This window comes from Rhinolophus ferrumequinum, chromosome 20 (assembly GCF_004115265.2).
Source record: "Rhinolophus ferrumequinum isolate MPI-CBG mRhiFer1 chromosome 20, mRhiFer1_v1.p, whole genome shotgun sequence".
Taxonomy (NCBI): domain Eukaryota; kingdom Metazoa; phylum Chordata; class Mammalia; order Chiroptera; family Rhinolophidae; genus Rhinolophus; species Rhinolophus ferrumequinum.
This window is the reverse complement of record NC_046303.1, coordinates 30,692,142-30,719,812: the sequence shown is the minus strand read 5'-3', so window position 1 is coordinate 30,719,812 and position 27,671 is coordinate 30,692,142. Positions and strand designations below refer to the sequence as shown.

At 39.5% G+C, this 27,671-nt stretch overlaps 1 protein-coding gene across 2 annotated transcripts in view; it reads right to left on the bottom strand.

Moving 5' to 3' along the window:
• The window catches only part of SLC25A13 (solute carrier family 25 member 13), a 173,498-nt gene that overhangs the window by 111,445 nt on the left and 34,382 nt on the right, over nucleotides 1-27,671 (bottom strand). For both annotated transcript variants that reach the window (XM_033088547.1, XM_033088549.1), the window contains exon 3: nucleotides 27,141-27,283. In XM_033088547.1, the coding sequence (XP_032944438.1) occupies nucleotides 27,141-27,283 (143 nt within the window). The remainder of the gene's footprint in view (nucleotides 1-27,140; nucleotides 27,284-27,671) is intronic.

Below are 27,671 nucleotides of genomic sequence, written 5' to 3'. Positions count from 1 at the left end.
CAGGACACTGCAGAGCATGGACTGCGGGGAGAAGCTCTGAGTCCAGACAGAAAGTGGCTGCTGGACAGGGGTTGTAGCAGGAGAGACATAAATGACAAGTGGTGGACTCCAGGATACATTTTCTAGAAAGTTAGTGCGGTGTGTCCTAGAAGACCCAGCACACAGCTTTTAAAGCCCAGGGGCAAGTGAGGCAGCAACTGGGGATGCAGAGTGGCCTGTGGCTGCTTGGCCTTTGGCCGCCAGAAGCACAGACTCGGAGGCCCTCAAGTTACTGAAGGTATGAAAACTACTAGCGAGGCAGGGGGTAAAGGAGTCATGAATAAAGATTTTGCTTAATATGCCAGTTGATGGTCAGTGAAAAAACAATCTAAGCCTCACTACCCCAATTATGTAAATTGCTCTTCACACAATCTAAAAAGGGAATTAATTATTACCTAATTTTATATTCTAAAAACCTTCAGTAGTAAGGTAGAAAGAGGCCCAAGTTCTAGTTTTTCCTTTGCCTAACTGACTGAATGGTCTTGCCCGGCAAGTTGGAGCAGACTTCCTTTCTTGATTATAAAAGGCACTCTCTCCAATGCCTGTCACTCTACACTCCCATTTTCTTCCATTTTCGGTTACAGGGAACCTCCCGTGCCCACTCTGGCTCCAGCACCCGCCTTGGCACTCCTGGGAGTGCATCTGTTCTGAGGCCAGCTGGGCTCCTCACTCAGGTTCAAATCTCACTACAGCTTTTGCCAAGAGCCTGTTTAAATTCATTGGCTCCAATGAAATCTGGCAGATTGAATATTGTTCAAACAAGTAGGCTACTGCCTGGCTTTAAAAACCTATTAAAGATTTTATTAGCAATTTTACTGTATTGTTATCATGAATTTAGCCTATAAATACCACCTCTGCATATATCACTGCCTCCATATTGCCAAAAGCAGATAAATATATAGGATCTCCTAATTGTGAACTTAACTCAGTAAGTGATACGCCTATACCTCCACATCCACCACCGTGTTTCCCTGAAAATAAAACCTAAGCGGAAAATAAGCCCTAGCATGATTTTTCAGGATGACATCCCCTGAACATAAGCCCTAAGGCGTCTTTTGGAGCAAAAATTAATATAAGTCTCGGTCTTATTTTCGGGGAAACACAGTATCTGTCCACCCCTTCATACTTCACTCCAAACAGCACTTGAACTGCCCAAGGTGACTGTGACAACTGGTGAGATTTTCTTCCTTATCAGAGGGAGCCAATATATTTTACCAGGTGTGATTCATCCCTTCTACTAACCGTTAATTTAATTACACCCTAGAAAATGTCTTTCACCTGTATATCCTCTGTTCCCTATTCCTCCTTCCCTTCCCTGTTAAATAATACTGCCCAATGACTTAGAAAAATTAGTTCTCTTGTCCCACCCCCGCCCCCAACTTTTAACCTTTGAGTCATAAAAAAGCGCTAATCATGGCCGATGCCCACAAAAGTGATACTGCATCGAGGAAAAGAACCACCACAGCTTTTTAAAACTAGAGACAAATCATACTCTCTTATATCCATAAGACTCTAGATAGATATCCTATTATTTCTTAAATACTACCTGCTACCATTTAAAAAAAGATCTCATCATATTACATTATCTTTCTTTTGTATAATTACCAAAATCGAAGGCAGAATTTTATAAACCAAACTCAACAGAAAATTCCACTACAGGTTGAAGCAATTTACATCCTGGTTAGAAAATAGAAAACTCAAGACAAAAAAAAGACTTGAGGCAGTAGTTTCCAGCAGACTCTGCCCAGCCGACCATCCTCTTACTTTAATAAATCTTCCTTCTGTATTTCTACCTGACTCCTGAATGCTTTCACGACCAGCGAGTGAGCGACAATGTGCATTACAAATATTCTGCATTATAATTACACCACGGGTTAAACAGCATGTTGAGCTCTATCCAAACTCTTGGTGTTTTGTTTTTTTTTTTTAAGAAAAAGTATACTAAGTTAAAAAAACAAATTATTTTAAATTGGGGATTGCCTTTAAAGGGGGAAAAGGTTGAAAAGGGGATAGGAAGACCATTGGCCAAAAAAATGGGAAATAATAGTTATAAATCATCAGAAAATCAACTTAAGCAAGCAAAGCAGATTTTTAAAATATAGGTTTCCTACAACGTCCCTTAATATTTAAATTAAGGATAGATAAGAAGGCTTTGAAGGGAACCAAGTTTTGCCATCCTTAGATGCCTTTTGGGATAATGATTTTACGCTGTTTATTAAAGAAACAAGGCTCAGAAAGAACCTTTGATCCTTCCGCCTTTTCCTGCCCGAGATTCTGACAGGAAAACCTTATGCCTTATGAAGGGAGCCTTGGCTTAACCACCGTAAGACTCTTCACCCCAGCATTAGTCAGGAAGACTCCAGGCCTGTTAGCTAGATACCCCGTGTCCCGTTGTTTCTAGGTTGCCCAACAAGAATTTCCCCGCCTTATGTTCCAGCTCTTCCTCAGCTACCTGTAAATCACCCATTCTCACTTCTGAAATCTAATCCTGCCCCCAGCATTTTCTCCTTTGTCCAAAAATGTCATATATAACAAATGTTGCCTCACTGCCTTTGGAATTTTCATGCTTATGAGAATTCTCCATGCACATGTATTAAAAATTTGATTTTCTCCTGTTAATCTATCTCTGTTAATTTGACTATTAACCCAGCTAGAAGAACTAAGAAGGTGGAAGGAAAAGTATTGATTTGTTTTTTTTTTAAGGCCCCACAGCTTCAACTTTATTAAAATTGCAAGTGTAGAAGAATAATGGGAAGATAAACTACAGATAAGAAATCAGTAACTGAAAAGACAGCAGGCACACAAATCTGTTAACTAGCATTTTTTAAGTGACCACTGTATACTGGCAGAGGTTAGTTGTTAGATTACCAGTAGATAACCGGGTACTTCAAACACTTCCAGTGGAGTGGACTGCCAAACCCTTTTTGTTTATCTGACTTCGATCTCCAGTTTGATCGTTCCCTTGGTTTAGAGCTGAAAAGCACAAAGAGTAACCTCCACTCAAGAGACATGGTGAGTACCAAAGGCACAGAACAGCCTGAGGAAGAGAATTTTTTCATTTATGTTTTTAGCATATGCTTATGCTACCTATGGGTGTTCATTGCTCAAATAGCACTTTAGAACACCAAAAATTGATTTGAGTTAAATGATTTTTTAAATTGAACACAATGCCTTTTTCAACATTTTTCTGAATCTCTGAAGCAAGGTAATGATGATTAAAATGCTATTTGAAAACAAAGAAAAGGCACCTAAGCACAGACACACAAAAAGTGACAAGAGCAAATGTGCTACTTTCTTGCATCTGCCAATGAGAAGTCCCCAGTTAGTTACTGTAGAAAAAAAAACAAAAGAGAGAGAGAAAGAATATGCATGAAATCAAGTTTTCCTGTTTCCTCTTCGGCAAACATTATCAATTACTCAGGAACATCTTAACATTTTCTTCCACTCGGTTATAAATCTTATGTTTTGGATACACACAAAAACCTTTTTTAATGCATTTGTAACCCAAGCCATTGGCAAAGCAAAAATTAAGTGCCTGAAATAGCCTTTATCATATTTTTGAAAATAAAATTATTCATGGTGTGGGCAAGAAGAAATAGAAGTACACAGGCTTGAGCCAGAATATCACACACACACAAAAACCCCAGCCAACATTAATATCTGCTGTGCCAGCTGAATTCAAATTAACCCAATTTTACATGTTAATTAAACCAGCTATTTTCTTCTTATTGTATTTTTCCTTCTTAAATAGTAGAGTCTACAAGTGATTCCCAACAGACTTGTTCCAACAACAATGACGTATTCATTTACTTCTATTATGACCATACAATACAGTTACTGAGCAGTAATTTTTCAGTCAATTACATGTGTGGTTCTTTATGCTTAAAGATGCTGAAATAATGTGTACTATAGAGCCATATGCCTGAATCTCTAGTCTGCCTGAGGCAGTTGCCCTGGTAACACATTTTTCTCTCTGGTTTAGCATAACCCTTCATTGAATATCATTAGGTGTCATTAAATAGCAAACATTAACATGAACTTCAATACACTACTTAGATAGAGTCGTTTTACCCACATAAACAAGTGCTCCATCATTTATAAAAAGCTTAAAATTGATTATGCTTTTCTGTATTTAAGACCATGAAAAAAAAAAACGTGCCCACGTGTTGATTCCAAATCGAATTTGCAGAAAATTTCTGTTATCCTAAGAGAACTCAGACCCAGTTTCAGGGGAAACCTTCTCATCGATTGGATCATATTAATCAATGTAAGCAAAAGAAGGTTAAGTTTTTAACTTTACTCAAAGTTGTAAAATAATTTCATCAATCGCATCTCAATCTGTTTTACCCTCTTTCCAAAGGGGGTGGGGTGGGTAGAGAGAAGACACTAGAAATAAATTTAACAAATAAGGTGTTTAAAAATCAAGGCACATAGTAATAAATAGAAAGTATGGGATACACCGTGAATTATGTAAAATGTCTTAAGTACTAAAAATATCATGAAGTGTTCCGTAGTTTAAATATGGCCATATATGGTTTATACAGGCTGCTCTAGAACAATGTCAGCATTAAGAGTAATGGCCATCCCCAATAATCTCGATCAACCCTCCATCCCATTCCACCCCAAACAAGCATCTATAGCTACGAAAAACAATGTGCTTGCTCTACAAACACAGTCTCAACACTTAGAGCACCCTCCACCTCCGCCTTCCCAACCAGATTACCACTCTTAAACCATAGATTTATAATTTTTCTGAGACACATCATAATTCCATGTAAGACTAAACTCTTAGCCTATAAGCAATTACAACTTGCCCTCTGTCATCTGCATTACAAAAGCTGTCCAAGTTTTCAGTGTCAAAGGACATGCACAAAAAGAAAATGAATCATCAAATGGCATGGCTATCTCCAACAGACTTTTTCACCTTTCCCATTACAGGAGAAAGGCAGGCTCCAAAAATCCTAGAAGTGGGGGTAGGGGAACTGACCAAGGTTCAGGAGGCAGCCCCAAATCTGTCCACGGACAGGCTAAGGGTAACTAAAAGAGAAAGCTCTGTTCAGAACAATGAGTTCTTGGTGATAGAGATACAAAGATGATGATAAACTGAGATGTTTTTTCTTCTTCCAACATCTGTTTCTTAATCCAAAGTAAGGCAGAAATGGCCACGCAAAATGGAGTGATTTAGCCTTGGGTACTATGCTCTTACCTCCCACTGCTCCACAAATATTCATGCAGCTGTTTGCAAAGGTGAATAAAATCTCAATCACCATGTTCAGTCCAGGGGCTGAGATGTGGTTGGCAAGTAAAAAATTATTTGGTATTAAATGTATATTCCATTTTGGTTTCAGCACTCTCCTTTAAAATGAGGTAACTTATGGGAAATAAACTGATAGCAGGGATACAACTTTAAGCAAAATATGTTCAACATATATTGGGGTCGGTATAGATTCACTCATATCTCTGATGTCTCCATGACAATTTGTGTTTTGAATGATTATCTAAGACACTGTAGAATTTCAAATAAAATTTTAAAAATTAAAACTAAATTGTACAAACTGTCATTAGTCTGAAAAGTAGCCTGTTAACTTAAGAAACATAATTAATGAGAACTGAAATAAAAAGTGATTTCTGCTTACAATATTCTGATTAAGTAGTGTTTCTGGATTTTACCCAAGATCCTCAATAAACAGAATGCTATTTCCATCCCTACCCCCAATATAGATTAATTAAAATGTTACTATATGAACATAATTTGCTTTTGCCTAAGAATTGGCACAAGATCTGATAAAGAACATAATTTTTCATATTTAATTATGTTTTACAATACAAATAATCGTGAACAAAATACAATGAATTCACCTATTAACACAGGCCACCCATGAATGTAGATTCTCATTAAAATAACTAAAAACATTTATTGTAACTGTCTGAGCCTGGTCTACTTAGGTAAATTTTATTTTACTGTTTGGAAGAACCTATATAAATGCTGAAAAACAGTTAAGGAAAGAAAAATTTTCTGTCCCAATTGATCCAACATGTTTTCCCATCCTATTCCACACTATCTCTGAATCCATTAGCAAGTCCTATTTCTAAAGTTCTCATAACAATACCAAGCATTTTTAAAAGCAAACAATTACAACACAGAACAGCAATTGTGATGAACAATCAAAATTAGAAACTGTTGGGAGTACTTCTATTTTTGCACAAGCAAATTAAGCTACAAGACTTTTGAGACTCTTGCTTTCTCTAGGTACAATTATTGCTAATTGTGGAAAAGCAACATCAGCGTTTAATGCTTTTTCCTTCAGTAAGTTGGTGACTGCTATACTTCCTGAAAAAAAAAACCTCTAGAAGAAAGCAATGACTAGGAAATCACACAGTGATACAACGAGAGAGGGTTCCAATATGAATTACATGTTCAGCCAAACCTTAGGTACTTTTCAAGGGGAGTTTTACCCAAATGGAAATGCAACACGTTTAGTGAATAGTAAAAATTATATGCTAAACTAATAACTGGAAGGATAATGTGAACTAAAATTTATTAAAAGAGAAGAGATATGGCTACTGTTCTTTAACTCCACAGCAGAAGTCTGTAACTCACCAGACCACAAGCAGAGATGAGAGAGGCAGAGGGGCAGTGTAGATGGAAATGCGTTGGCCTTCACAGGGTACTGAAGGGGAAGGTAAGGGGTCTCAAAAAGGAAAAAAAAAAAAAAAAGGATCAAGAAACTACTTCTATGGGTGGTTTTCTCAATATAAAAAATTGATTTTGTAAAAACGAGAAAGACCCCAGACTGGTGTGGTACCAGCCTATTTGGAGAGGATAAAAGTGAAGACAAAAAGACTTGCTGAAAGTTTCGACACCTGTTACAGAGAAAGACTGCAAAAAATGTTACAGTGTTCCTGGGGGAAGGTGACAACCAGGGATTTTAACATGTTGACTTTCAATTTGGAACCAAAAAGAGTCTGAGAATCTCATCCCGTCATCATCTCGATGATACTACCTCACCTACTCATAGCACTTAATGTACTCAATCCATTCAAATTCGTTCAACAAATACTGATGGGGACCTACTGTGTGCTAGCCACCGTCTTCTAGGATCTGCAGATTCAGCAGTAACAGAAGAGACAAAAATCCCTGTCTTCGCGGAGCTTACACTCAAGTGTGTGTGAGAAGGTCGAGTGGGAGACAATAAAACCTTTGTTACAAGAGAACCACAATGAGACACCCTACAGTAAAAGGGGGAAAGGAGTGTTGGGGGGGTACAATTTAAATGAGTGTGTTCAGGGAAAACCTCTCTACAAAGGAGTCACAGGAGCAAAGAAAGACCTTAAGGAGGTGAGAAGCTTTGGGGGGAAGAGAAAGTGCAAAAGCCCCGAGGTGACACAGCATGGTGTGCTCAAGAGGCAACAGGAAAACCAGTGGGGATGGAATAAAGCAGTGAAGGGAGAAGAATAGCAGGGGATGAAATGGGGTGAAGGGAAGGGAAGAGTGGGCACTGTTAACGCCGTGGTGGCCACAGGAAGGACTTTCGCTTTTACTTTGCGTGAAGTAAGAAACCATCATGGTTGTGAGCTCCAGAGTGAAACGATCTTTCTTAGGTTTTAACAGGATTACCTGGTTGCTATGCTGAACAGACCAAAAGGAAGACGACTAGGAGGGAGACTTGTTAAGAGGATATTACAATAACCAGACTGAGAGCTGGTCTTGCCTTGGACTATGGCAACAGCAGCAAAGAGGTAAGAAGTGGTTACACTCTGGATACAGAGTAACCAGAATGCTACAAATGGAATCAAAAAAAGACTAAATAGTGTCAAATGCAAGGTCTCCTTATTGGGGTTCAATTATTCACCAGGAGTGAATTAATGAGTTTTAGAATTTCTCTTCTTTCGGTGCTCATTTAATACAGTTTCATTTTTGAAAATCTACGCTTAGATGAACCTGTAGAGAAAATAAAAATGAAACACAACCCCAGTGGCAGTTACTCTGCGGCCCTGGGGCCGGTTTGAAGCATCCTCACCAGCAGCTGGTGCAGCGCCATCTTTTCTGGTGCAGGTCGATCATGGATGTTAGAAATCAAGCTGATGAGTCTTTTACTAAGAATCTCTTACAGGGATGCCACGGTCAGGGAGCCTCAACTCATTGGTCCTTCACAGATGACCACCGCAGTTAGGAACACAGAGTGGGAAACCTTCTTGATAGTGTGTCCCATGTGTCTTTATGAAACAAGACCAAGTAATTGAGCTTGCCTTGGAATTTATCTTTGGACCTTTTCTCATTTGGGGACTTGCCCCCAGACTTGTGCACTGGGTCTCTGTCTTTCTTGGCTGTCTCTGTTGGTCAACTTTTCCACATCTTGCTTTCTTGGATTGTCTATCTTGGGAACATGAAGCTTGAAGAGCAGCTGTTGCTACTGCCACCTTGCTACGAAATGGGACCAAAGGAGTTTCACGGTACTATGAGGATAAAGCCAACGAGATTTGATGAAAGATTAAATGTGAGGTATAAGAGAAAAAGAGGAAGCCAGGATGTCTCCAGAGCTTGGGGTCTGGGCAACTACAAGACGGAATGTCCTGAGAGAGCAAACAGGAAAGGAAAAAGGCTTTTGGAGAGAAGGATTGGGAGCTTAGTTTAGGACACTTGAGGTTTGAGAGGCTTATTAGATAAGCACATGGAGATCTCAAGGAAGCAGCTGCATGGATATGACTCTGGAGTTCAACAGGGAGGAGAGGGCTAGAGACACAAGGTGTAAGTGATGAAGTACTTTGAACCATGAGGTAAGATTGCCCAAGAAGTAGAAAAAACTAGAAGTCCAAGTACTGAGCCCTGAGGCTGGCAGATGAGGAAGAACCAGAAAACCGGGACTGAGAAAGAATAACCAGGGAGGTAGAGAAAAGCCCAAGACCATGGTGTACTGAAATTAAACAGTACTTCTAGAAAGTATGAGAGAGCAAATATCTTTCCTTTAGGTCTGATAAAATCATTGAATTTTGCTGTGGGGCTCTGTGAGATAACAGAGAAAAATATATATTGGTCTCTGTGTCAGTTCCTGGTGCAGATTTTTAAAAACGCTTATAATTTCCTAAGTGATAAGAGCATTTGCATCATCTTTTTTCCTATTTAGTCTCTGACCCCGGTTCCTGACACAGGGCTCCTGAATCCCTTGGTTTCCTGGGTGATATTAGCAGTGTCTTTGTTCTAATGAGGTGACTCTTGGTGGGAGCTGGTCACCAGAAAGACCAGGCAATGATTAGAAGTTTGGGATTTTTAGCCCCCCTGCATTCTCTGGAGAGAGGAGAGGGACTAGAAATGGATTCAATAATTGATCAGGCCTACATGATGAAGGCTTCATAAAAATTCTCAAAATACAGGGTTTGGGGAGCTCCCAGGTTGATGAACATGTGGAGGTTCTGAGAGTGGCCAGCGGGGAGCGGGCACGGAAGCTCTGCACCCCTCCCCCCATACCTTGCCCCATTCATCTCTTCCACCTGGATGTTCATCTGCATCCTTTATCATACCCGTTTATAATAAACTGGTAAAGAATAAGTAAACTGTTTTCCTGAGTTCTGTGAGCCACTCTAGGAAAGCAATGGAACTTGAGGAGAGGGTCGTGAAAACCTCCGATCTATAGTTGATGAGTAACAACCTGGACTTGTGATTGGCGTCTGAAGTGTGGTGGAGGTGGGGAGGGCAGTCTGGTGGGACTGAGCCCTTAACCCCTGGGATCTGATGCTGTCTCTAGTTTGACAGTGTCAGAACTGAGCTGCATTGTAGGACACCAAGCTGGTGTCACAGAATTGCTTGGCATACGGGGAAAAAAGCCCCACACATTTGGTGACCAGAAGAATCAGAAGTGAGGTGTTCCAGTGTGAGTCGTAAAGGAAACACACACAGAGCTTTTCCTTCTCAGCATCTGAACAAGAGCACACGCAGTAGAGCAGGCGAGGAAACCTGAGAGCGGATTCAAGCACAAACAGGGCAGAGACAAACTGCAGAGGGACGAAAGAGACAACACTCTTGAAGAGCTCTGCAGAAAGAACGAAGTGGAGCAGAGATGGAGGAGGAAGTAGAATCATGAAAAGTTCTTCTTAATATGCGAGAAATACTGGAAGGTTTGTGTGTTGCCAGGAAAGATCCGAGTAACGAGGAAGAGTGGGAGGTGAAGGAATGTTGGAACAATATTTGTGAGTAAAGTGAGAAGGGAAAGCTAAGGAAACTCTACCACAGATATTATTTCACTGGGTAACAACACACAAGTGTTCACAGAGCAAGTACTAACTCCGTTTAATCAGATGAGAAAACAGGCTCAGAAAGGTTAGGTCACTTGTCTAAGGTCCCAGAGCTTTTAGGAGATTTAGTAAGATGTGAATGTGTTTGTTTTTTTTCCAATTACAACCATGTTCCTTCCACTACATGCTCCCACTCAAACAACCTGTTCTGTCTGAGGGCAGCAGTTAGTTACCAGAAGATAATACTAAGATATATAACATGGAAGTGCTTTTTCTGTATGTGTGGACAAGGGAAAGGGAGGTAGATAGCCTCAGAAGTGTTTGGTGCAGGAAAGAGGGGAGAAAATAGAAGGAAGTAAGAGGATATCCTGAGTGTAATTCCAGTTCATCTAGTTCATTATGGTGAGAGCCCTAAGAAATGATCTGGGAAAATATCTTTATAACCCAAATAATGTAAGCCTGAAAAGCAACAGTCTGCAAACTTTCCCAGGGATTAGAATAAACTGGGGAAATGATTGAAAATGTGTATTCTTATACTATGCAGCCATAGAAAAGAATAAGGAAGATTTCTTTATATATTTATAGAGTGATCTTCAGGATATATAGTTAAGTGACAAAAGCAAGTTGGAGAAGGGACAGAAAGTTCTGAGGACTAATATTAGCATGTGCTGTGACAGTTAATTTTATATGTCAATTTGACTGGGATCTGGGATTAAACATTATTACATATGACAATGTATCCAGATTAAATATTATTTCTGGGTGTGTGTGAGGGTGTTTTTGGATGAGATGAGCATTTAAATGGGTAAACTGAGTAAAGCGGATGGCCCTCCCCAATGTGAGTAGGCGTTGTCTAATCCATTAAGGGCCCGAATAGAACAGAAAGGGGGAGAAAGAATCTGCGCGCTCTGCCTGACTGACCAAACTGGGACAAGGACATTCACCTTCTCTTGCCCTCAGACAGGGACTTATCCCCTTGGCTCCCCTGGTTCCCAGGCCTTTGGATTCAGACTGAATTATACCACCAGCTCTCCTGGGTCTCCAGCCTGAAGATGGCGCACAGGTGGACCTCTCAGCCCCCATAATCACAGGAGTCAATTCCTTATAATGACCCGTCCCTCTCTGCCCCATCTCCCCTCCCTCCGTCTCTGTATCGAGAACCCTGACGAAGACACACGCACATACTACATATATTCCCTCAGAGGAGTATATACTTAGTATAAAGAGAGTTTACATAGCTGCCTTTTGGGTATGAATGGGGAGAGAAATACGAACATGAATGTACATACATACCAATTTACCTATATTTAGGGGAGAAACATCGTGTGGAAGGAGAAGCCAAAAACTGAAGAAAACAAGAGTGAACTCTAAGGGAGAGAGAAGAGACAGGGTGAAGGGGATAGGCATTTTAAGCCAGACTTCTCTGAGGATACCTTGTTATACAAGGTCAGACAATGAAGTTCGCGAACTCATCCTAGAAAAAATGCTACATACCTCATTGCTGAATATCACTATGGTCACCTTCAAAGTACTCCCCTTGGGAAGCTATGCACTGATGCCAGCACCTAGTCCACTCTTCAAAGCAACTTTGGAACTCTTTTTCTGGAATGGCCATCAGAGCTGTCGTCGTATTACCTTGATGTCCTGAATCTCATCAAAATATCTTTCTTTCAATATTTCCTTTATCTTTGGATAAAGAAAGAAGTCATTGGGGGCCAGATCAGGTGAGTAGGGAGGGTCTTCCAATACAGTTATTTGTTTACTGGCTAAAAACTTCCACACCGATAGTACTTTGTGAGCTGGTACATTGTTGTGATGCAAGAGCCATGAATTGTTGGCGAAAAGTTCAGGTCATCTAACTTTTTCATGCGGCCTTTTCAGCACTTCCAAATAGTAAACTAGGTTAACTGTTTGTCCAGTTAGTACAAATTCATAATGAATAATCCCTCTGATATCAAAAAAGGTTAGCAACATTGTCGCAACAAGTTCACGAACTTAACTGTCAGACCTCATATAGTATTGACTTAGGAAACATGTTTTTACGTATTCAAAAATTAAGACTAAAAGAAAAAAAGCAGCCCCTAAAAACTGAAAACAAACTGAAACAAATGAACCTAATCATATATCAAGTTGTTGGCAAAACCACACAAAGAAATGAATTGCTTCAAATAATCTTAGAACACAATACTTTCACTGTATAAATTTACCGGGATCCATACTAATAAACACAAATAGAGCTGAAAAGAAATTTTAAACTTCATTCACCATCTAATTATTAACAGCAATACTGGTGTTATTATTTAAAATATATCCTACATCTTTTATATATGTAATTATGTGAATATTGCTAGTATATAAGACTTTCAATAAGAGTAAAGAGATAAACAGAAAAATCAAAGAAATAAAAATATTTTCAATTTAATTTTGTCAATTGTTTAACTTTGAATCAGAAATATCAATATGAACTGAAGACTTTTTTCCCCCCACTATCCACTGAAAAGATCTAAAAGCAATGACAACCCCAAAGTAAGGAGCACTCCTAACACTATGGTCTCTAAACACAACTGCCCATTAAATAAGGGTTCCAAAAAATAAGGGCTCCATGGAGGAGTGGATGGTTCTGGGTCTGGAGCAGGAGACACATAAAATAGCATACTGTTTTGCCAGAAAGCAAGTAACCTATCAAATATTAATGGATCCTATCAAAAAGGACTAAGGAGAAAATATAAAAGGGCTCCCACTGGCCAAAAATGAGATAAACACATTTGATTAAAACATGCCAAATGTATATTTAAAAAACATATGAGTTCACAATTCTCAATATAAAAAGGTTCCCATCCCACCCCCCCCCAAAAAAAAAACCCAACTCACTGGATCTCGAAAATTATTATAGCACCGACTCCTTATGCTGAAAATTGGCTCTCATTCAAGGCAGTAACTTCTGATTGACTCCTGTTTCCAACACAAACTTCTCCCAGGAAATCTAGACCCAGACATATAAGAGCCTACCTTTCAACTGCATGTTTAATAGGCACTTCAATATATATGTTTTAATTTAAGTATAGTTGGTATACAATACTATATTAGCTTCAGGTATACACTACAGTGATTTGACATTTATATACCTTACAATGTAATCAGCCCACTAATTCTAGTAATCATCTGTCACCGTGCAAACTTATCACAATATTATTGACTATATCCCCTTCACCATTTTCACCCATCACCCCACCTCGCTTCTTTCTGGCAACTGTTTGATCTGTTTCTATGAGTCTGTTTTTGTTTTGTTTGTTCATTTGCTTTTTTATTTTATTTTTTTTTAGATTCCACATGTAAGTGAAACATACGGTATTTGTGTTTCTCTGTCTGACTCATGTCACTTTGCATAATATCTTCTAGGTCCATCCATGCTGTCGCAAATGGCAAGAGTTCATTCTTGCCATTGCTGAGTAATATTCCATTGTGTATATGTACCACATCTTCTTGACCCATTCATAGGCACCTCTATATTAACAAACATATCGTATAACTTAGTTTTACTTCCAAACCTATTCCTCCCCCCAAGAATTTCCTCTGTTGCTTAGACTGCTCTTCTCCCACATCTCATATCCAATCTATCAAGAAAATCCCAAATCTGACCATTTCTTACCATGTTTGTAACTAGCTCTTTACTCCTGCCATCTTTTGCCTTTCTTTCACTTTTGCCCATTTCCTTTTATCCTCTACAAATTAGCCAGGATGATCCTTTCAAAATTTAACTCACGTCATGTCAGTCCATGCTAAAAACTCGCCAGTGACTTCTACACTTGGAATGAAATTCTGTAAAATCTTTAATAAGATATAATCTGGCCCCTGGAGACGTTTTTGGCTTCTTCCACTTTCCTGCTCATCAGTCTCTAGCCAAATTGGCCTCCTTGCTGCACTTAAACGTGGCAAGCACGTTGTCATCTCAGGCTCTACATCTGTTATTTCCTCCACCTAGAAAGCTCAACTCATAGAATCTCACAGGGCTCACTCTCTCACTGAGGTCTCTTCCCAAATGTCACATTTCAAAGGGGCCTTCCTCACCACCCTATCGACCAGGACATCCCAGAACCCACAGTCACTCACCATCCCCTTCCCTTGCTTTAGGAGATAGAGCTACCTGTCTCTATAGCATCCGTATCTATTGGTTTACATTGTTTATCTGCTATATAAAAACACAATGTGTACTGTTTTGTTTAGAACACCTGGCACATCGTTAGTGCCAATACACATTTGTTAAATGAATTAATCTGAAATTAACCTAAATTTTTCAAATATCAAGATTCTCTGTTTGTAACACAAGATCACTTTACCTTACCATATATCCTTTATTCCAGAGACTAAGTTATTCTACGATTTCTATGAAAGTTAAATAGTTATCTTCTTTCACCTCTTACTTTTCCAGACTGAAGATCCCAAAATCTTTACATCAGATTGCAATGGAAGCCTTACCCTCAAACACCTTCATTAAAGTCGAGAATTTCACTTTTTTAGAGGAAGTGACTCATTGACAATTATGCCACAATCAATGGGAAACTTAATAGGCACTAAATATCCTCACGTTTCACTTCAGGAATTCCTCACAACTTAGCACAAGACTTTTAATTTAAGCAACCGCCACATCCTGTGCCTATGACACTGACACTGTAGAGAAACAGATTTGCAAGTAGCCAGGAAACAGCTCACATTTGATTTCCTTTTCTTTAAAAGCTTAGACTTGAGTTTTAAACACCTACAGTGTAGATGAAGCAAGATCAGAAAACCAAACAAGGAAAGTGGGAGGGAACAGTATTTGCACATTTGAACATTTTCTGAGCACTTGCATGTGTTTGGAAGAGTGAAGAAGAAGGGTTGGCCCAGTAAAGGTAAGCATTCTGAGAACATGGTATGCAATGGTACCTCAAGGTTGAGTCTAATAGTAAAACAGAAAAAGTGTTCCGGAAACTATTTCTGGGTTTGGAAAAAAAAAAAAATGTCAGGACAATATTTCGTAAGTATGTGGGTGTGGATGGCAGTCGGGGTAGGTTTTGTGAAGGTTTTAGGTGCACCTTACGTTGGCCAAATAATTAATCTGAGTTTAAGAACCTTGCAAAAGGCATCAGAACTTTTAAACAAAGACATATGCACCGTTCTTGTGCAAAGCTCCATTTTTAATATTAATATTCTCAATACACAGAAAGTTCCGTGATAGAGCAGGTTGGGCATAAATCAAAAAGAACGAGGTCCAAATAATAGTTCCAGAATTTACTAGCTATATAATTTTGACTAGCTATATCATTATTTAAACTCTCTGATTCTGCACCTCCTTCTGTAACAGAGGGGTGAAAGTTCCTATTTTAAGGATTTGTTATGAGGATTAAATAAGAAAACGGGTGGAAATTTTAAGCAGTGGTTCTGGAACCCTCTATGTGCTCAGGAACTATTTGCTTACTTCATCCTTTAGTCTAACCACCTAGAAGGAAAAAAAAAATCAGTAGAGCCCCAATCCCACAAAATATTTTTCCTTTGAAAGTTCTTCAAGTAATAAAACTGCCCCTCCCCAGGCCTCTGCAAGTACCCTCTCCCCCAGCACACACACTCTGGAGCCCACTGGGGCTCATCCCATTGTGCCCTTTATCCTGTATACACTGACCTCCACCGGCGGCCAAGACCCCCTGGTGACCCTTTATCGCCCACATCTAATCCCCATGGAGCTATGCATTTTCCCAATTCTTTCTCCATTGTGCCTTCAAGATTTCACAGGTCATGATGAGCAAAATCTCACCCTCAATTCCTTTGCTAAAGAAAATCCCTTTCAGAGGAATCCTCTAACTACCCCTCCATGTTCTTGCTCTAACCACTACCTGGCTCTTCCTGGAGGTCAGTGCTTCCTCTGCAGCCACCTCTTGAGCAGCGAGGGGCTTTCCTCTGCAGTTCTGGGTTGCACTAGGCTTATGAGCAGGGTTGGTGTTCTCCTTCACCCCCAATGCATCTTCCAGGCCGTCCCCCAACTCTTTCGTCCTTACCCCCAATTCAAATACTCTCATCACTGACTATACCACTCAGCACCCCTCCTTATTTCTGTCACACACGAACTCCTCCTGATGTGTGTCGCTCCCCCACCACCCCACCATATGTTAGCTCCTGGCTCACTGATACACTCTTCAACCCCACTCCTACCTTAATTCTCAATGGTTTCAATATATTATACTTATCCTTCAATATACTAATCTTTCAAATACCTAGGGCTCCCAATTACTTGAACTCCTCTCTCCAATGATCTTTTCTCCACCCTTCCTCAGTCACCCACTCCCAAGGTCTAGAATTTTGCCATTACCAATAACCGCAATATGTCCTTATTCTCAATGTCATGCATCTCAATGTCTGGCCACTATCTTCCAGTCTTCCTGCTCACTCCTTCTTATACCCCAACTTCAACAATCTTTGACCACACTGAAACCTATAATTCAATAAGCCTACCACCTTTTCACTGCCTCCTACTCTAGTGTCCTCTCTTTGCCCCTTATCCATAGTTAAATCTGTAGTCAATCATTATAATTGCTCCCTTGCGTGTCTTTCACCTCCATGGAACTTCTACTCTGGATTATTCAACAGCCAATGCCCTCAACACTGGTTATAGCCAACATTTCCTACTCTATGCCCGGAGCTAAGCAGCTGAACTTGGCTGGAAAGCACACAGACACACTTACTGGTTTCTCTTTGAATTTCATGACCACACACCCTCAGGTGGGCACTGCAATGAGTCTTGCCTAACCAGGCTGTGCTCCCTTGTCTATTCACCGTCCCACTTCTAGGTGACTAGTTAGCATATTCTCCTCTCTCAAACTGCCAATACCTCAATCCGCATACTCCTCATCTATTTCCCAGAGTAAAACCACAGGATTCAGAAGAAAACGTCCCTCACATCCCACTGGATCTATACTGCATCTCTATCCTATACTCCACCTGCCCTTCCATTTTTCTAGCTCAGTATTTCTCAGACTTTTGCATTTCAGGATCCCTTTAGATGCTTACGAATTATTGAGCATCCCCAAGAGCTTTTATTTATGTAGATTATAGCTATCATATTTACTATGTAAAAAATTAAAACTGATAAATTTAAAATTTATTAATTCATTATAAAATGAACAAACCTATTACACAGCAATATAAATAACATTTCTATGAAAAATATAGTTTCTAAAATAAAACATAGCAAGGGAAAAAAGTAGTTTTATGTCTTTGCAAATCTCTTTCCCTTAATGGAAGACAGGTGCATTCAATCTATTGTAATGTGTTGTTTTGGTTGAAGGATATGAAGGATTTCAGCTTCACACAGATTCATAGTTATAGAAAAGGAAGTGGTATTTTAATAGCCTTTTTAGTTAATTGTGGATATTCTACGATACAACACCAAATCCCAACAACAGTTTCTGAAAGATTAGTAATGTGGAATCTGAAACTGTAGCGATGAACTTTTTCCCTTTCTGTTAGTACATTCAAATCCATGGGTCTGTCTTCTACTTGGAATAGATCTTTTACACATGCATGATTCTGTAACACCAGGTACTGGTCAACTGGAAAATACGTTTCCCTAAGTTATACAGATCTTCCAAATGTTGGCACATTTCATTACACAACATTTAAAAATCACATCATTAATATCACCACTAATTACATCAGAAAAATCTTTAAGTATTGGGAAGCTGTTACGTGACAATTTTCATTCGTTCAAATAAATTATTCTTTCAAATAAAAAAAGGTGTCCGGGGGCGGGGGTGGGGGGACAGCGGGGACTAGCTCAGGTAGCAACTCAAAACAACTGCTCAATTGCTTTCCCCCAGATAACCGTTAGAGGACAGTGAGCAGTTCATGTGTACTTTCCATTTCGTCACTCAGAATTGTAAAATGACATCTACTCAAGGGTGAGATTTAACAAAAATCATTATTTTTTACTGCTTCTTCAAGGCCATTATGAAGCAGAACTGGCATCATCATCATTATCACTATTGCTGTTACTGGAAATGTGTGGTGGTGAGGAAAATATTGACTGCTCATGCTGTTTGGCTTGGTGGCACTGCTTCATTAGAGTTAAGGCACCAGCAGTTTTACCCACCATTGCTTTTAGAATCATCAGTTCAAATACAACACAGTGAAAAAGGCAGAGCTCATCTTAACATGACCATGTAAACAGTTTTGACCGCACGGACTTCTTGAAAAGGTCTCCGAGAGTCCCGGGGGCCCACAGACCACACTTTGAGAACACCTGTTCTCGATGAACTCTCCACGTCCTCATAAGAGACCACCTCTCTCGCAGACAATACACTAGAATTGCTTCCTTTTCTCTCCTATAGTGTCAATTCTCCACTCTCTGAAGAGTCATTCCCATCAGCATACATGGTGCTTTATTTATCCACCTTTAAAAGACCTTCTTTCACCTTCCTTCCCCCTCCAGCTATGGCCCCATTTCTCACCTTCCCTTGACAGCAAAACTCTCCAAAAGAGGGTCTGTCTGGATTGGCATGTAGGAGAAGAAGGGGGAAGAGGAGGAGGGCTACCCGCACATATGAATGAGAAGTGAAATCAACACCTAGTCATTAATCAACCCTTTCTGGAATTAAAAAGAAAAATAAACCCAGGCACCTGACATTCCTAAAGGTTTTCTAATATACCAGCGACATAATACAAACCTTTTTAAGAATTCTTTTTAATTTACTCCTCGCAGACAGTGTCTAGCCACCACATTGCACGCACCCCCCTATGATTTCAGACATCAAATATTAACACAAAGTGAGTAATGCAAAAAGAAAGGGGGTTAATCAGACACTTTGAGAGAAAGAAAAACTAACACTGATTCAATGAGAGCTGCTAATGAGGCTTTTTGTTTTGGTAGATTAATTTGGGAGTCTGATGACTAAGAAGAAAATTTAAGCTTCTCAGGTGACTGATGGTGATTATTATCAAGTTTTTTTTTTTAAATAAAGAGATGCCTTTGCTTAATTCTACAGTTTATGAATTTCATGTGTTTAACCGAAATCTGCATCCACCCTACAAGCGTAGAAAACTTTCCTTATTACCAAATTGAAAGACCTCCTCTTATTGATTCTGCATTATAGTTGACCGGTGATGAGTATTTCAGACAGTGAGCTGCAGATGTTTAAATACATTACCCTAATACTCTTTAAGCATTGCCAATTGTAAACCTCATTAACTCCCAGCATGTGGCCAAGGCCTGGATTTCATCGAGACAGCCTCACAAAACGAAAACAGGTATATAAAAATGACTTTATCATCAACAACATTATATGCTCTTTCACCTTGTGAAGTATTTAAAAGGCCATATTTTTTTTTCTCAGAAGCATAAATAGCAACGATAGGAAAGGCAGAGAACACAACGCCATTTATATAGCCACACATTTTAAAAGCCTAGATTTCTTTTTTATCTTTTCTTCATCTACACCCTTATTCCTCCTGCCTCAAAATGGACATTATTCCAGGACTGGTTCTATGCACTCAGAACAGAAAGGAATTATCTGGGGATGCTGATTCCGTTGGTACCATTTTTATTCAACAAAAGGGTACTGATAAAGTAGAAAGTTGGACATGTCAGCTTGTCATTAAGTAATCAGAATTTCTGACATTTCCTTTTTGCCATAAAGAGGCAACTTTTGTTTTGCACGGAGTGCAAAGAGGTTCCCGTCCTTGAAATAGAAAAGGTGTATGTGGTAAATTCGCACGCGATCCTAGCAAACCGATTTGATGCCAGAGCCACCCAGCACTCGCTCCACAACCAGAGGGGGAGGGCCTGTAACAAGCAGCAAGCATCCTGAGCCCAGGAGGCCAGGCGCCCAACACCTCCAGCTTCTTGAGGCCCCATTTAGTCTCCCCAGGTGAGATCAGGTACTAGTGGAAACAGCCTTTAAACCTGAGACCTCTCTAATAAGACATCTGTTAATAACAAAAACAAACAACAAATAGAAACATGTTTGCAATACTCAAGGGGACACCCTCACACTTGTTTTCACCTTGTTCTTAGTACATAGCTGTGTGAACAATGTATAAAAGTTACACTTAGATGATACACAAAGAAAGCCTCATTCTTATTTTAAACAGACGTAATAATGAAAACCAAATCTGAGACACATCAAAAACCATACAAACAAATGCAACAGCAAGCAGACAATTCACACTGTGCAGCTAAGGTGATAGGGCCTGAGAAGCCTTAGACACCTCGCTCCTCCTCACCCCCAATCCCTCACCCCCAAGGACAAGCCCTCTTCACCCACGAGATCCAGCAAACATAAGACTTCCAGGCCTGGGCAACCAAAGTTTCTTCTCATCTCCCTCAAGGTACTTCACAAAATTAGTATATCCATCATTAAATTGACTAAAACAGTAAAATTCAGGGAAATCTAAGCCAACAGGCAGTTAGAAGGTAAGGGTGGGGACCCCTGAAATCAAAGAACATTAACCGTAAGTATGCTGTAGCACAGGAGAGTCGTGCCAATCCCCTGCCTCAAATTATCCTTGGATGGCTCTCCATTCTCTTAGGATAAAGACCCCTAATCCTTAATATAAGTAGAAGGTCCTACACAATCTGGCCACAGCCCACCTCTCCCACCACCATGCTCCAGACATGCCAGCTTCTGCATCTCAGCATGTGACTATGTCCTTTGCGACCACTGTTCCCTCTGTCTGCAGTGCTCTGTCCTTTGTCCCCAACTCCCCGTCATTCCCTTTCCTCAACTCCTACAGCTCAAATGTCACCGGGAAGTCTTTCCGGACCTTCCAGTAGGCATGAAGCCCCTTTCATTGTCCCTCACACCATACCTATCCTTCACAAGACTTAACACATCAATCCACATTTCTTTGTGGTTCTCTAACACCTGTCCACTCCACTAAATTAGAAGAGGGCACGCATCATGTTTGTGCAACTCACCAGTTATCCTCAACATACAGAACAGAGCAGGCAGAGAGGAAATGCTCAGCCAGCGGTGAATGACAGGCTGGACAACACCCTGCAAGAGGCATGGGGGGCTGACCAAGTCACGACCTCATAAAACATTCAATTAAAATCAGGAGTGCTCCGAAAAAACACGATCCCCTTTACCAAAAGTTCATGCAGTACACAGGTGTGTGACTTCCATGCCTAGAGTTCAGCCCAACCCTACACATAGGAGAAGCCTTCAGGAAGGAGCCGTACCCTCACAGAGACAGTTTGCAGCAGTGTGCAGGGGTTTCTGCCAAGAAAAATGCCCAGCCAAAAGCTACCACTGTTTGGGGGCATGAGACTGGTTGGTCTTTGTCCCCAATAAATTCTTTGCTATTGCAGGCTTTCTAATTCCCCAGAGAAAATAGCTATATGAGGGTATACATTTCCTATGGCTGCTTTAACACCTTACCACAAACTGCATGGCTTAACACAACAGAAATTCATTCTGTGTCAGTTCTGGGGACCAGAAGTCTGAAATCAAGGTGACAGCAGGGCCGGCTCCCTCCAAAGGGAGATTCTTTAGGGGAGAATTCTTCCTTCCAGCTCTTCCAGCTTCTGGTGGCCCCAGGTGTTCCCTGGCTTGTGGCCACATTACTCCAATCTCTACTGACTCCTGCTCTTCCCAGGGTTTGTGTCAAACATCTGACTCTTATAAGGATACTTGTGGTAGCATGTAAGGCACTGATAATTCCGGGCAATCTCTTCATCTCAAAATCCTTAATTTAATCTTACCTACAGAGACATGTTTTTCAAGTAAGGTCCCATTTCCAAATTCCAGAGATTACCGTGTTTCCCCGAAAATAAGACCTAGCCAGACAATCAGTTCTAATGCATCTTTTGGAGCAAAAATTAATATAAGACCTGGTCTTATATAAGATAATATATTATATTATATATTATATAATTATATTATAATATAATATAATAATATAATATAATTATAATTATAATATTATATAACTATATTAATATAATATAATATAATATAATATAATATAATATAATATAATATAATATATAATACCGGGTCTTATATTAATTTTTGCTCCAAAAGACGCATTAGAGCTGATTACCCGGGTAGGTCTTATTTTCGGGGAAACACGGTATGACTTGGTATCTTCAGGTCGCCATCACTCGGCCTACTACAATGAGTGACCTAGAATGTGAACTAGACCGTCTATTCTCCCAATACTCCACAGCTTTCATAACATAAGGCATAAAACCTTCTTAGTAGATTTGCCTAAGTTTAGTCAACAAACTGATGTGAAGCAGAGGCCAGACACTGGAGATATGAAAATACGCAGGACCTGGTTTGTACACTCAAGAAACCACAGCTAGTGGACATTAGTACCTACCTAAAAATGAGTAATTAATTCACTATGACCTCTGGGTCAGCACAACTGTCACTATTTTTACGTATGTGTAAAGTTGTCACTCGACACATAGCTTTTCAAATTTTAATCAAGTTATGCGCTAAACTCCTTCTGGCCACACAAGCTACGTGACTATGCCCCCTAAAGAGCGTAGCCAGACAATGAATGGGGCCCACACCAGTGCTTCTCCACTGTTCACCAGGTGTGTTGCGCTTTCGAGGGCCAAGATGGGGATTCTGACATGTATGTTTTTAAAGGAACAGTAGTTGATTTGGGACAATGATCTGTGACATGAACTTGACAAATGCTACGCTTCCAAAGAAAGGGAAAGGAAGAGGAACCGAAGGCATTCACAGTTTTACACTGAGAATAGATATATGGTTGTACCTGTTCGTGCAGGAAACCCTGAGGAGCTGTGTGTCAAAGTTAGGGTTAGGAAAAATGGCCCGTGAACATCAGATTGGCCGAGGCTCAAACACTCGCCCTTTGCTATGGCTACATAAGCGTAACCATTAGGTTGGTGCAAAAGTAATTGCGGTTTAAAAGGTTAAAAATAATTGCAAAAACCACAATTACTTTCGCACCAACCTAATACCTCGGAAGACTTCTTTGACTTGCTCAGTCCTTTTGGAAAGAATTACCACAATGCATGTGATGAGCTATAAAATAGTTCTATCCTTAGACGCAGGAATCTTTCTCTTCTAATTTCTTTCTAAGGAAGGAATTAAACGGAAGGGGGAAATGTCATATGCATGTGAAGATCCTCACTGCAGTATTACCTATTTAGAAAACTAGACACTGAAGTAACTCTACAAATGCATGATTTCATAAAGTATGGTACATTCATTTGATAGAAAATGATGAAGTTACTTAACACTGTTAATGTGAACAGCATATAAAAATATGAAAATTGATTGATACAGTCTGAAAGATTATAAAAGAGAATTACAATTAAAATGAATTCCGTTTACGAAAAATATCGATGCTGGTTAACAAAGCACGGAAGATATAGAAAGTTCAAAATATTTGTCTCAAGATGAGAAGACTGTGAGTGGTTGTTTTTCCCCTTTGAAACTGAGTTGTTCCCTGTTAATACTGTTTTCGGAACTGGAAAAAAATAAGTCAGCCAAACAGCAACAGATTGAGGCGGTCTAATATTTTCTCTGTCACAGTAAGACACTGAGAATACAGATAACACAAAACCTGAAAGAAAAAGTCAGGTTGAAGGGGATTACGAGATTATGAGAGGGCGCAGTTCAGAACATGGGAAAGGTCAAGATCGTTGGAGCCAGACAGGCCTGGGCACCTTTCGGCAGCAAACTGCTTGATCACTGAGAGCCTCAGTTGTCTCGTCTGCAAAACCAGGAAAACAAAGCCAACATTTCAAATGTGTTATAAGCTTTTGAAAAAATACATGTTATTTTATATTATGTTATAGGTGTAACCTTGTTTCATCTAATGAACTTACAGCTGTAATTTTGGAATGTATGTGTACAAAGAAAGAGGAAAAGCATGGCATGTGTGTTATTGGGGATGAGGAAGGAAAAGAAGGCAAAGTAGATCAGAAGAGATTACAATTATGTAAATTAATGCCCATAAATATATTAATGTAATTAGGAACCAAAATGCTCACTGAAAGAGAGAAGCGGATACAAAATAAGAGACAAAGAAAAAAATCCTGTAATGTTAAGTGGAAATAGGTGACGTCATTATGAACTTTTGATTTTTTTTTAAAGTGTATTTCCCCAGGTCTTTCCACCTGAAAGTCAGAGAAGCAGTAATACTCCAGTAACAATAAGCCAGTTGTCAGTTCTTTGTTTCTGAGCACTACTCCCAACTAAAAAGAACCAGGGCCTCTTAGAGAAAAGAGTGATTTCCAAGTCAGAGGCAGGAAAAATCCTAAGTGAGCCTAGAACATCTTATTTGCCAAACGCAAGGAGCACTCAAAGGCTAAGGATACAGGAGCCAGCTTGGAAATACACCCACTGACCACACTGGGACAACTTTATCATCTAAGGCAGTAACAGTAATAAATACATTGAATTTAAAATAAATAAACCCCTGAATTTATACTGATATAAAAGTTAAGGGATAAAGAAATGGGAACGGAGGTTAAGAAAGCTTTTCTTTACCAAAGAATGGTAGACAATAAATAGAGAAGATAGAATTTTAAACAGCACCAATTTTCAAATCCCAGTGTAATTACTGATTCAGGAAAGGATCATCACGGATACTAAAACGATAGGGTGAAAGGTTGCTGGGAAACAGGATATCCACACATTCTCAAAGCATTCTACCTACTAATTACAAAACAAACGGTCCCTACACAATGAAATATCGAGCGGACACCACCTTAGCCAAATGATCAAACTCAGCATCGTCCATGCTGGGACAACATGCTCCTGAGAAGCTACAATGGGCAGTACAGAATCTTTCCTAACCTGCACCCCCAAATTTAACAGGAATCCAGGCAGGCAGGAAGAAACGATCAGACAAGTCCAGAACATGGGACCTTCAACAAAATAACTGGGCCGGCATTTTAAAAGTCAATGTCATAAGAAAATAATAAAAGGCAAGGGTCTGTTCTAGATTAAAAGAGATATAACACCTAAATATAATACAAAAAACTTGACTGGATCCTGGATTAAAAAAAAAAAAAAGGCAATGAGGCATTTAAGGTGAGGAAGGGTGGAGAGATCTGGTATATTTGAATATGGACTGGTTATTAGATGATACCTGACATGATTTAATTCTCCTAAGTATGATAATGGTATGGTGGTTATGTAGGAGAATGTTGTTATTCTTAGAAGATAAATGCTGAAGTCTTATGATGTCTGCAATTTACAGTTAAGTAGTCCAGCCACAAAAGGAAGTTATGTGTGTGTGTGTGTGTGTGTGTGTGTGTGTGTGTGTGTATGTGTTTGTTTGCATGTAGAAAGTGTGCATGCAAAAAGAGAGCACAAAGGTAGAAAAAAATGTTAACAATTAGTCAATCTATGCAAAGGGCATATACTGGGTGTTCATTGTATTCTTCTTTTAATGTTTCTGTAGTTAAAAAAAATTTATACTATCAAGTAAGAAAAAAATTTGATCTTAAACATTGTGTCATATAATTTATATTGCACATGAGCTTGTTCATCCTTCCTCTGAATCATGAGCACAGAGGGTGTGGAAACAACCAAATTTTCTCAAAAAAACCTTTGCTATAATAAATCTTTGCTCCATCTAGCTCTTGCTTCAACAGTACTAATATGAAATATACCTCTCTCTCTCCCTGCACCACTCCAGGGAGGCCCTGTGAGAGAACAAAGGCCTACTCATACATGACATTATTTTCCTACCAAGCTAAGCCCCTGCCTTGGGGTGGAGATAGAAAATAGAAGGAACCCAAATAACTGCTACTGGAACAAAGAAAGAAGGCATAATCGAACAATCCTCCAGGATATTACAGGAAGTATAACTGCTAATTTCCTCCCTGTTCCCTTCCACTCTGCAAGGCCTTCACTTTAGAAGAGGTCATTTCCATGCAAGATGGGACAACAGGTGCATAAATAAGAAAAGGGAAGTGCTGGTAGTAACTGAGAGCATTCACAGTACATAGAGAGGTTGTATGTCAAACTGATGCATGTGGGAAAATCAGACACGTCACAAACAAAGAAAGTTCAGCGCTAGAGAATAGCACCCCGGAAGGGCAGGTAACTGCAATCTGTCACAGGGTGTGCTGGCAAGCTGCCAGCAACCACTGACCACACTGGGTCTACCACAGTTTATATAACGAAGGCCAGTTCCTGTAGATTATACGTGGCTACCAGGGGACACTGGTGTTCGTTATTAGCAAGAGTTTGGACCCAACACTCTCTCTTCATTGATAAATGCCAACAGCAATCTCACACAGCTTAGGGAAGACTCATCTTAAAAATGTAAACAGACTGAGAGGGGATAAAAAATCCAAAGGCATTTCACAAAATGTCCTATTTGATCTTAATGGTTCAGTCGCCCTCTTCCAGCTTGGGTATAACACCTTTCATGGGGATTTGGAATCATACTATTCTGCCTGTGACTCTGGCATTTAATCACGTTAGATTTAAAAGTTATCAGAGCAGAGAAACATTACACAAACGTTATGTTCTTAGAGCTATGTTGTACATGTACTCACAATTTGTACAGTTGCCTTGAAAAATAACCAATACACATACAAACACTCTGGAATATCTTCATACGACTACAATTGCTCTATGAAACTATAAATAGTTCTTTAAACAATGTCAAAAAATACACACATAGAATCCCAACTGTGAGAAGAATACTGAAGGAAATGTTACAGGTATTATTCCTAAAATAATGTATTAATTATAACAGGTAGAAAAAAATGCTCTTAAGATGTGGGGAGGTATTATATATGTAGTAACTTTATATTTATATTGAAACAGACTTTATATTCAAGCAACAGACAAGCTGTTTCAAACAAAAAAATTAAATGAGATAATTAAAAATAAACATACCCATCTTTGGTCTGATCCACCACACCACTTAAAAGTTCCACAGTCTTTGGATTAGGCTGGCTTTCTCCAAAAATGTTCAAATATCGAGTGACGAAGTCATTGGGGGACATGAAAAATTCACCATTTTTTTCAACGCTTGCATACTGTTTAAAAGAATAAAAGATTTTATTTTCAAAATTATATAATCATAACATTAATAACTGAAAAAGCTGAAAACATTCAAAGGATAAAATATCAGATATGCTCATATTCTCTTCACAAAGGCAGTTATTTCCCATTACTTAAAAGAAACACAAAACTTAAGTTTAACAAGTTTGACGTTTATACCCGAGCTTCTCAAGTGGGGACAGCTTAGCCTCACTGTCCAGCTTACAAAGAGCAACATCTCCTAAGAGCCAAGTGCATCTATGAGAATTAGCTGTCTCTCTATACAAACTGCTTTTCTGGAGTGGAGTTCTCTAGCTCTGAGCTTCCTCCATTTGTGTTTATTTTCCCCACAGGGGGCATCTGGCAGTGTCTGATAACAAGTTT